The 12037-nt window shown below is 40.2% G+C and overlaps 1 protein-coding gene across 1 annotated transcript in view; it reads left to right on the forward strand.

Annotated features, from left to right (window-relative positions):
• Positions 1–12037, forward strand: part of MYO1F (myosin IF) — a 183220-nt gene that overhangs the window by 119360 nt on the left and 51823 nt on the right. The window contains exons 17-18 of the mRNA XM_040327143.1: positions 5395–5501; positions 11897–11995. Of these exons, the coding sequence (XP_040183077.1) occupies positions 5395–5501; positions 11897–11995 (206 nt within the window). The remainder of the gene's footprint in view (positions 1–5394; positions 5502–11896; positions 11996–12037) is intronic.

Consider the following 12037-nt stretch of genomic DNA (forward strand, 5'->3'; position numbering starts at 1 on the left):
TCAGCAGTGTCAGTGAGGTCCTCCTACCTATGACTGCACATTGTGAACAGGATCCAAAAGGATATGTTCCCCAGGTTTTGCAGGGGTCTTTCCTTGAGTTGCCTTTGTATTCACTCTGTGTTAGCATATTTCCGATTTTTGTATTTAATCTGTGGTTTCAGTGTCACGTTTCCTCCCAAAATGGGATCCCTAGTCAAAATGTGCCAATATTTCATAATCATTTTTCTTATTTGATGATGTTCGTTAGAGTATCTCATGATAATCCTGGTAGTTTTATCTTTCTTATTTTTGCTTTTAGTTTTAAAGATACGGTCTTGTCTAGTAGTATCTTTGACAGGATTAAATGCCTTTTTAGGGTTGACTTAGTATACCCCCTAATCAAGAATCTGGTGGTGAGGTCATCTGATTCTCTTTGAAAGTCTTCATTGGTAGTGAAGTTCCTTCTAATGCGTAAAAATTGACTGAACAGAATTGATTTCTTCAAGGATTCATGGTGGAAGCTATCCGTGTGCAGCAAAGTATTGCCGGTGGTTTCTTTCCTATATAGTTTACTCGTGAGGCCACCACTTACATTTTTTAAGATGCTAATGTCCAGAAAGTTAACCTCCTGGAAATTATGCATCATGGTGAAAAAAAAGATTAAAGTTATTCTGATTCATGGAATTCAAGTATGATTTCTGGACCATCCCAAATGATGAAAATGTCATATATATATCTCTGCCACATTAAAATGTGGTGAGAATATATAGATGATGATTCTCCTGACAACAAATCTTTCTCCCACTCCCCCAGATACATATTGGCATATGAGGGTGTGCAGCACCCTGTACCTGGAGGTAGTGGGAGCCCTTGAAAAGAAAGATGTTGTACCTCAATATAAAGTCCAACATTTGAAGAAACAATTAAAATTCCATTCAGTGGTTGCCCATTGTCTAAGCACTCGCCCAATGACTGCAATACCAAGATCGTGTGGAATACTGTTGTAAAGCGATTCCACATCGATTGTCACCAGAATAGCTGAATCTGGGACCACCAGATTGTCTAAGAATTGTAGTAAGTGGATTGTATCCTTCGTGTAGGAGGATAAATCCATAACGTGCGGTCTAAGGTGTTGATCGATTATCTGACTTATTCCTTCTGAGATCCAACCGTTCCCGGAGATGATGGGTCTTCTGGGTGGGTTCAATAGGTCCTTGTGCACCTTAGGTAGGGCATAGAGGGTGGGCAGGTGGGCATGTCTAGTTCGAATGAAGACCTATATGTCTCTTGTAATGACTCGCTCATTGAGGGACTCGTCTACAAGTTAATAAAATTCTTGATCAAATCTATCCACCAGAGACGATGACATTTTGCGGTAGCATTTGGTGTGGTTGAGTATCTTTTGACACATGTTCTTATAGTTACTATTGTCCATTAGGACAATATTGCCCCTTTATCTGATGCCTTGATTGTTATTTCAATGTTATTTTTTAAGGCTTTGAGTGCATGTTTTGTTCCAAACTCAAATTATAATTGTTGGTGTGATCTTTTAGTTCCTCAATTTCTTTAGAGGTTTGTCTTACGAAAAGCGATATGGCTGGATTCTGATTTAGAGGGGGAAAGCTGTGTGACTTCCTCTTGAATTTTTTAATAGGGTTATCCTCAACTTCTTCCTCACTCTCCTCACTGTCTAATTCTTCCTCCCAGAGTTCGTCTAAGGATTCATTTTCTTGTAGCAGCAGATTCAGAGCCTTAAGGGCACTGAAATCGGCTGATTTTAAATTTGGGGCTACTTCTGGCTCCTTAGTGCTTTGTTTAGTTTACAGACATTTAAATAGCAGTTTCCTGGCAAAAAGGTTGATATTTTTGATTGTCTCAAAGTTATCTATACTGCTATTTGGACAAAATGGCAGACCTAATGATAATACAACCTGTTCTGCTGATGTCAGGGTATGGGAGGATAGATTGATAACACTCAATCTTCCTTCTGGATGGTTTGAATTACAAAGGGTTCCATGCCCAGTTGTGTCAGAGGTGACGGAGGAAACAGGGGTGCATTGCTTCTGTCTAAAAAATCATCCAATTGGGTTTGTTGTATCCTTGCGACAGTCAAAGAATCCTTTCTGTTACCTCTTCCTCGATTGGAGAAGGAGTCTCTAGTATTTCCATTTTGTGCACCTCTCACCGTGTTGTACCCACCACCTCTTCCACCACGTGATGACTCGGTCTGTGGTGAATCTGTTGTACGTTTTTTATTTTTCTGTTGGATTTCTCCTTCCATTTCATGTTGTTTAGGGAAGGGACCCTTTATTTTTCCAAAAAGACGGCCTGTATGGGAGGAAGCTGAGGAGGAGGAGGAATTAGAAGGTGTATTAGAAGAATAATCATGATTCTTTTTCTTAATTATTTTTATCCTGGTTCCATTTATAAGCTCGACCTTCTCTGAGTGCATTTTTGTCTCTCCAATATTTTTCCTCTTTTTTAATTAATATTGATTTACCAAAGGCTTCTAAGTGCTCTTTGAGGGTTTTTTTCCGAATTGGCATATTCCTCATGATTTTTCAATGGAGCGAGTTGAGCGTACAGTGAACCAATTTCAATGTCCATAATTTCCAGTTGCTGTCGATATTCATTTTGTAGCAGCAACATGAGATTCTTGAAACGGTCATTTAATTAAATTTCCCAATTGTTTTTAAGATCCTTGGTGATATTATCCAAAATAGGAAATTTCTGGATCCTCAAACCAATGGGATTAATATCTTCCCTAATATATCTCTCTAGTGATTGAATGTGCCAGTGCAAAGCTGACTTATTTTCAAGAACCTTGGTAAGACTAAAGAAAAGTGAAGACAAGTCCGAGGTGACCTGTTCTTTCCCCTGATAGCTCCTCTGAATATTGGCCATCAATTCCTCCCATTCTCCCATGTTCAGGAAAGACCATAAGACAAAAAGAGAAAAAGTAAGATGCCTAATTTTGTTTAGTCGAAGGAACGACTTAGACCAAAAAACACTTCTCCCTTGAGTGAATTTCTAGGGAGAAAAATATGTGTTTTAAAAAAGAACAAAAACACATCAAAAAGGGTCCATATCCAATAAAAAGAGTCAGAAAACTAGGTTTTGGGTGTATTGTTCACCCTATAATATTTGAAAAATTGGGGTGACTCCTATAATTGGACATGTAATTGCCATCATCCCTTATAGCATAAGAAAGTGTGTATGGACCTCTATTTGGGATTTTTAAGGCAATACATTTTTTTTATATATAAATTCATTTATTTGTAAACATTTATAGAAAAAAGTTAATTGGAAATTTCAAGATATGACATATGGAATACAAATATAAAAAAAAATGCATATTGATAACACAAGAGTAAAGTGATACTGTCCACTACATAATTAATTAACCACTGGTGCAGACAGGCGGTGACGAGTATCGTTTTTTGTCCAACGCGTTTCGATAATTAATAACCAACAGAATCTTCATCAGGGATATTGTATCACTATCTACAGAGAGTCAAAAATACAGTGTTTAGAATTGCATAGAAATATCATTTTCCATTTTAAATAAATATAGAGTATCTGTAAGTATACATAAAAATATCAACTTACATTTAAAGTACATAAACAGCAAATAGCAGATGCATTCCCCGTGTTAGAGCAAGGAAAAGTCCAACATCCACAATAAGGTACCTTTCCCATCTACAGGACAGCTGGATGTATTAAGATCCAAAGATTTGGCGCTCAAAAGCGTGGCCCAACAGCTATATATAAAAAGATATACACAATTTGTAAATGAGATCAGCTTTTACAAAGAAAAATTCTACCCAATAAAAGGGGAAGAAAACAAACAAACTTACTTTGTACATGAAGGAAGATTGAAAACCTCCAGCGTAAAGCTGCCATCAAAAAGCCGCTCAACTTTGAAATTACTCCTCCGCTATTCAGCTGAGATGGGGAATGGCACCATGTGCCGTCCCCGGCATCCCTTTATAAGGAGGTGTGCGGTGCACCGTCATGACGTGTCACACCGCCGCAATAACGCAACACGTCTGGCCGTCAATTACGGCCAGGTTGGTATTTTGAGACCCCAGATATCATATTTAAGAGGTCCTGTCATGCTTTTTTCTATTACAAGGGATGTTTACATTCCTTGTAATAGGAATAAAAGTGATCCAAAATTATTATTTTTTAAAGACAGTGTCAAAATAAAAAGTAAAATAAGAAAAAAAAAATTTAAGAGCCCTGTCCCACGAGATTGCGCGCAGAAGTGAACGCATATGTGAGTAGCACCAGCATATAAAAACGGTGTTCAAACCACACATGTGAGGTATCGCCATGATAGTTAGAGCGAGAGCAATGATTCTAGCCCTAGATCTTCTCTGTAACTCAAAACTGGTAACCTGTAGAACATTTTAAACATCATCTATGCAGATTTTTAAGGGTAAAAGTTTGTCTCCATTTCACGAGCAGGTGCAATTTTAAAAAGAGTTGGGTATCAATTTACTCGGCATAATATTATCTTTCACACTATTAAAAAGAAATTGGGCTAACTTTACTGTTGTCATATTTTTTTATTTAAAAAAGTGTATTTTCCCCCAAAAAAGTGCGCTTGTAAGAACGCTGCACAAATACAGTGTGACAAAAAGTATTGCAACAACCACCATTTTATTTTCTAGGGTGTTAAAAAATAAAACAATATATAATGTTTGGGGTTTCTTAGTAATTTTCTAGCAAAAAAAATATTTTAACTTGTAAACACCAAATCTCAGATAGAGGCTTGGTCCTTAAAGCGGTCCTCCACCCTAAAGTGGAGTCCCGCTGATCGGAACCCTCCCCCCCTCCGGTGTCACATTTGACACCTTTCAGGGGGGAGGGGGGTGCAGACACCTGTCTAAAGACAGGTATTTGCACCCACTTCCGGCCACACGCTACGGGCGAAAGACGGGCATTCCGTCACATCCTGTCTGTCGCCCGTTGTGTGCTGGGAACACTCGGCTCCCAGCACACAGCGTGTGAGCCAATCGGCGGGCGCAGCGCGACTCGCGCATGCGCCGTAGGGAACCGGGCAGTGAAGCCGCAGCGCTTCACTTCCTGGTTCCCTCAGCGTGGATGGCGGGGGGAGCAGCAGAGAGACGAGCGATCGCTCGTGCTCTGCTGCGATCGGCGCTGGACTCCAGGACAGGTAAGTGTCCTAATATTAAAAGTTAGCAGCTGCAGTATTTGTAGCTGCTGGCTTTTAATATTTGGTTCCCATGGCACATCCGCTTTAAGTGGTTAATCCCACTCCACTCTATGCAAAACTAAAAAAAAAGGTTTGCCTTTAGTTTAGCACTGGTCATCGTGTGGCATTACGCATATTAATATAATTATTTAGTAATCTAATATTACTGTGTAACATGTTCATCTTTGTTGCAGAAACAAGCCAATGATCTTGTAAATACCCTGATGAAGTGCACACCTCATTATATTCGCTGTATCAAGCCAAATGAGACAAAGAAGTCTAAAGACTGGGAAGAGAGCAGGTATGAACAAACAGGACATGTATTGTGGAAAAAAATATTTTTACTGGTATTTTTTGGCTCATATATTGGCTTACATTTATAGCAGGCTACCTATGCCCATGCTTGGGTTTAGAAGGATTGCATATCTGCCCTAAATGACACACTTGCTCATATGAGTAAGTAAAGTTGGTTAGGTTTGTGGACACAGCAAATAAGCAAATATAAAATTTGGTGCAGAAGAACTTTGTTTTTGAGCAAGAGGCTAACTGTGCTCAACCCTGACACTTTAGTTGGGTCAAGCGCTGACAATGAGACCCCTGTATGTCTGCTATAAGGTGAAAAGCAGGAGAAACAATTTAATAAGCAAGTTAAAAAATTAGCTTAATTGCTATAATTTCTCCCACTGATAAGTCAGGGCTAGTTCTGACTATTGCAGCTTTGCAAGTTTGGCCAAGCTGAGGATTGCCCTGCTGTCATTTTAGGCTCGAACTACTAACTCTTAGGCCCTGTACACACAGCAAGAATCTTGTCAGGAAAAACCCATCGTTTTCCCTGACGAGATTCTTGGCAAGAATCTCTTGCTGCCCGAGTGTACACACTGACCTTCTCTTGAAAGGCAAGAACGCGTTGACATCATCGCATACGATGAGCATGCGCTCGTCACATTCGATGCCGTTGCTGCCATCTTGCTTCACCCTACCTATTCCGTAGAAGCTACCGCGCATGCGTCAAAGTCATTTCAAGCATGCACGGGTTTTCACGGTGACAGGTAAGTATACACACTCTCGGGTTTCTCGTTGGGAAACAGGCCGACAAGAATCTCGACGAGAAAAAATAGAGCAGGTTTTCTTTTTTTCTCGTCGAGATTCTGGCCAGATTTCCAGACGAGAAACCTGAAAGCCTCGTACACACAAACGGATTTCTCTGCAAGTAGCAGTTTTCTTGCTGTTTTTTGCAGAGAAAAACAGTCGTGTGTACGAGGCTTAAGAGTTATATTACTACTTAGTGATTAATAGGGGAAAGTATTTTTGGAGATGCCCAGTGGGGTGTGCTGCAGGCTTGGGTGAGCATGAGTACAACTCCAACCCCACTTGTTCCCAGTCTGGTGAACAAACAAAAAAACTTACTGAATTTGGCCAATTTAGCTTGTCGAACCTTCTGATGATGTAACTGGTAATGTCTGTCATTTAGGGGCAGTGGTAGTGCCTGCCAGATTTTGCATTGTGTTTACCTTTAAAATTAAGTGATGTTTTGGCACTTCCTCCTTGTTTGGAGACTCAGGCAAAGCTGAACTTACCTGCCGACCTCTGGGGCATCAGATCGCTTTTAACCTCCCTGGCGGTATGATTCTGTCAGAAAAAACATGCTAAAAGCGGTACCATTATTTGCAAGGAAATTTGGCGTTTTATATTGTAGGTCTGTAATTTTTAGAAATAACTCACTTAAATCTGACCAAACAAGCTTCTAATAGGCATCCCGGGTATGACATTTTTTTAAAAACAAAATTATAAATTATAATATAATAAATAATTATAAATAATTATAACAAATAATAATATAATTATAATAAAAATTATTCAATAATGTAATCAAATCAAAATCACTGAAATTTGCTCAGTTGCAGAATTGTTGCTGTCATTATTTTTTTTTTTTTATGACGAATTTCCCCACAAATCGCTATCGCACAATTCTGCAAGTGATTATAATTTATTATCGCTGTTTTTTAGCTGATCTAAAACTATTTTTGACATAAAGGGACACTTTTGGTTGCTATGGACAATCTACAGTTTGCAGGGAGAAAGAAACGTTTTTATTATATAAAATGACATGCATGACACAGGACAGACCACTAGGGACAGGGGGGGTGTGTTTTTTTTACATACAGTACTGTAATCTATAAGATTACAGTATACTGTATGTAAGGTGTTTGTTTACTTTTTTGAATTTGGCGCCGTTCTCCGTCCCCGTGCGTCGTAACGTCGCAGGGAACGGAGATCGGCGTCACACGGAGGCACTGTGTGAATCGAGCGAGGTCCTGCTCGCTCACACAGCGCGGTGGCATCGCTGGATCCAGGGACAAGGTAAGTAACTTTGCCTGTGGATCTAGCGAGGCAAGCCCGAGTCTGACACGGGGTTTCCGCTCGCAGCAGGAAAATCTAACCCCGTGTCAGACTCGGGAAGACCGCCAGGCAGGTTAAAGCTGTCCATGTTTTCTTTCACTTTAAAGTGAATGTAAACCCTCACATATACCCAGTGAAGTGAACAGCCTCAGATAATACATATACATTTACATGTATATCTGCTGTCTTCAGCTTTATATATTCTTTAGAAAGTGCAGATCATGTTAGAAGATTTTCTCTTCCTGTTGAACACTGCAGTTAAGTCTGGCCATACATTCAAGACATGAATAAAAGTGATTGATGAGCGCAAAAAACAATAGTGTAATGAAAATTAAAAAACAGTGAAACGTCCAATTTGAGGAATAGCTCTAATACAGAGTATATTCCAAGGTGATGCAAAAGTTAATAACACTTAAGTGGCATACAGTGACAAATAAGCACAATGGATATAGATAATCCAGTGTGTGGGTATGATAAAACAAAATAGAAACACCAATTGTGCCAATAGTTCATATGTGACAATTCCTAAAAAAACAGGAGTGATTGGAAAATCCAAACGGGGACTGGATGTCCGTGCAGAGTGATGAAACAATCCTCATAAGCAGCTGAGCTCACAGTGCGCTTACCTCACCCACATGCAATGACAGCATGGTATCTCCACAGATGGAAAGTGTCACGGGAAACGAATCCTCCTCACCTCTCCTGTAGTGACAAATCACGGAGTTCCCTGTAATCACCTTCTACCGCAACACAGCCCCTCCGTTGGGTATTCCACGGAGGGGCTGTGTTGCGGTAGAAGGTGATTACAGGGAACTCTGTGATTTGTCTGTACAGTGCAGTGCTTTTGCACACGGAGCCTCCATCTTTGTGAAGACCGCAGCAGCAGACATAGCCAGAAGGACGCTGTTCTTACAATCTACAGGCCCCCAGCTGTTGTCACTACAGGAGAGGTGAGGAGGATTCGTTTCCCGTGACACTTTCCATCTGTGGAGATACCATGCTGTCATTGCATGTGGGTGAGGTAAGCGCACTGTGAGCTCAGCTGCTTATGAGGATTGTTTCATCACTCTGCACGGACATCCAGTCCCCGTTTGGATTTTCCAATCACTCCTGTTTTTTTAGGAATTGTCACATATGAACTATTGGCACAATTGGTGTTTCTATTTTGTTTTATCATACCCACACACTGGATTATCTATATCCATTGTGCTTATTTGTCACTGTATGCCACTTAAGTGTTATTAACTTTTGCATCACCTTGGAATATACTCTGTATTAGAGCTATTCCTCAAATTGGACGTTTCACTGTTTTTTAATTTTCATTACACTATTGTTTTTTGCGCTCATCAATCACTTTTATTCATATCATTTATTTGTTGTTATTGCAATTTTAGATTTGAGCAGCATTAATTTATTCATTATTTCATCTCTAAGTATTTATTTTCCACCCTGCACTTTGGGTCATTGGCTAGCGCTTTAGTCCCCCCTTTTATACATTCAAGACAGCTGATTGGAGGGAAGGCAAACCTCTCCTCTCCTCATAGGTGAAGACTTTCAGAACTGTCCGTTGAATAGTTCAGCACTCTGCTAATCTATTTATAGCATCCTCCCAACACAGAATGGAGCAGGAGACTGCTACGGGACATGCTTTGAAGAGAGATAAGAAAGCACTGCAGATATATGTGCCCAGCTCAAATTTTTATGAATCGGGTTTACATCCACTTTAAATAGTTTGTTTGGATCAAGCTGGTCCAAACTATTTTCTTCAGTAAGACCCCTTTCACACTGGCACCGCACCGTCATCCTTTTCCGGCCACTAGTGGGGCACCCCTGCTAGCGGTCGAAAAAAGGGTTAAATGCGTCTGAAAAGTGCCACTGCTGAAGCGCTTTGCAGGCAAGCTTCTGCAGCATTAGTAAAGAAAATAGTTTGTGTGAAACAGCTTGGTCCAAACAAACTATTTAAGATGAAAGAAAACATAGAAATCAGCTTCAAGCAATCCATAGGTACATTTTGTTTTCTGCTCAAGCAGATGGTTTTAAAAAAAAGACGAAATTTCCCCATCCACACATTTGATATGGATGGGGACTCCTCCTTTAGAATGCATTGAACAGCGCTGCCAGCTAAAGCCTGTGGTGCTGTTTCAAATATGGAAAATCCAACAGGCTGGTTGTACAGAAGTAGATCGACTTTATCCAGTACATAGATTGCCCACATAAATTGGAACTTGGCTGGTCCCTGCTGAACTGAGTAAAATTTTGCTCCACGTACGGACGTATTATAGTGATTTATAATATATAATAGTTTAATAGTAAAAAAAAGGCCTGGTGACACGTGTGATTAAAGAGGAACTTTACTCCACATACCATTTTTATTTTTAATGCCATTTTACCTGTTGTGCAGCATTGTCCTAAAGTCACATACTCACCAGCCCAGCAGATCCAGTATTGTCATGCTTTGATCAGGTGTCAGTCAGGTCCTGTACAACTATCTCGGTGTTCTCTGGCCAGCCTCTTCCAGGTTCATGATGGGGACACGTGAAAGCTCCACCCATAGCTAGGATGCTACGGAAGCAGGAGACCTAATTCTTGCCTAATTATAGCCTTGGTGAGAATGTCAGTAAGGGTGGCAAAATATAAATAAAAAAAATAGGAGGGAGGGACCTTAAGTTAATCAGGAGAGTGAAGGACTGCTTTAAAGCAGAACTGAAATTGCACTTGTCTTCTTCTGTAATAAAATGCCCCTACCTGCCTGCTTGCTGTCTTCCCTGGTGCTGTAAACTGAGCTGCACATGCATGGCTCAGCTTACAGCATCAGGCCGGTCTCTGCATGCCAGTATGATGGCCTCCCGCCGGCCAATGAAGAGGCCCCAAGACTGGCACTAAGAAGATGACACAGGACTGTTGGACAGGTGAGTTTTCAGCCTTTAGTTCTTCTTTAAGATTTAAAGGTAATTCCCTGCACAGTCTTCTATACACAGCAATATGACATATTTATAGCAAGATCAACTACACCATGATCCCAACTGACACTGCAAGGTGTCACAGAGAGAGGTTGCTGGGAAAGGGGGAAGAGGGCATCTAAATTTTGCTGTGGGGTACTATGAATTGTAGCTTTACAGTTAAGCTGTGGTGGTGGCCTAGAGATAACAGTAGCATGCATTAAACTGTGGTGGCCTAGAGCAGTGATTCTCAACCCTGTCCTCAAGTACCCCCCAACAGGCCAGGTTTGCAGGTTTTCCTTTATCTTGCACAGCTGCTTTAACCTGCCTGGCGGTCTTCCCGAGTCTGACTCGGGGTTAGATTTTCCTGCTGCGAGCGGAAACCCCGAGTCAGACTCGGGCTTGCCTCGCTAGATCCACAGGCACAAGTTACTTACCTTGTCCCTGGATCCAGCGATGCCACCGCGCTGTGTGAGCGAGTGGGACCTCGCTCGATTCACACAGTGCCTCCGTGTGACGCCGATCTCCGTTCCCTGCGACGTTACGACGCACAGGGACGGAGAACGGCGCCAAATTCAAAAAAGTAAACAAACACCTTACATACAGTATACTGTAATCTTATAGATTACAGTACTGTATGTAAAAAAAACACACCCCCGTTGTCCCTAGTGGTCTGTCCTGTGTCATGCATGTCATTTTATATAATAAAAACGTTTCTTTCTCCCTGCAAACTGTAGATTGTCCATAGCAACCAAAAGTGTCCCTTTATGTCAAAAATAGTTTTAGATCAGCTAAAAAACAGCGATAATAAATTATAATCACTTGCAGAATTGTGCGATAGCGATTTGTGGGGAAATTCGTCATAAAAAAAAAAAAATAATGACAGCAACAATTCTGCAACTGAAAAAATTTCAGTGATTTTAATTTGATTACATTATTGAATAATTTTTATTATAATTATATTATTATTTGTTATAATTATTTATAATTATTTATTATATTATAATTTATAATTTTGTTTTTAAAAAAATGTCATACCTGGGATGCCTATTAGAATCTTGTTTGGTCAGATTTAAGTGAGTTATTTCTAAAAATTACAGACCTACAATATAAAACGCCAAATTTCCTTGCAAATAATGGTACCGCTTTTAGCATGTTTTTTCTGACAGAATCATACCGCCAGGGAGGTTAAATAAGAGTCAATGGTATTTTGGACAGCTATTTATCTAAGAAAAATTCCGAAAACATGGCCTGGTGGAGGTACTTGAGGACAGATTTAAGAATCACTGGCCTATAGAAACCAGTAGCATAAATAAAGCTATAAAGATTACCAATGTGAGTATTTTGTGTTTTGCAGAGTCAAACATCAGGTTGAATATCTAGGCCTAAAGGAGAACATTCGTGTACGTCGTGCTGGCTTTGCTTATAGAAGGGTTTTCAATAAATTTCTTCAGAGGTACAGCATGCATTACCTCATTCACAGTTCATTGGTACAATG

This window comes from Rana temporaria, chromosome 1 (assembly GCF_905171775.1).
Source record: "Rana temporaria chromosome 1, aRanTem1.1, whole genome shotgun sequence".
Taxonomy (NCBI): Eukaryota; Metazoa; Chordata; class Amphibia; order Anura; family Ranidae; genus Rana; species Rana temporaria.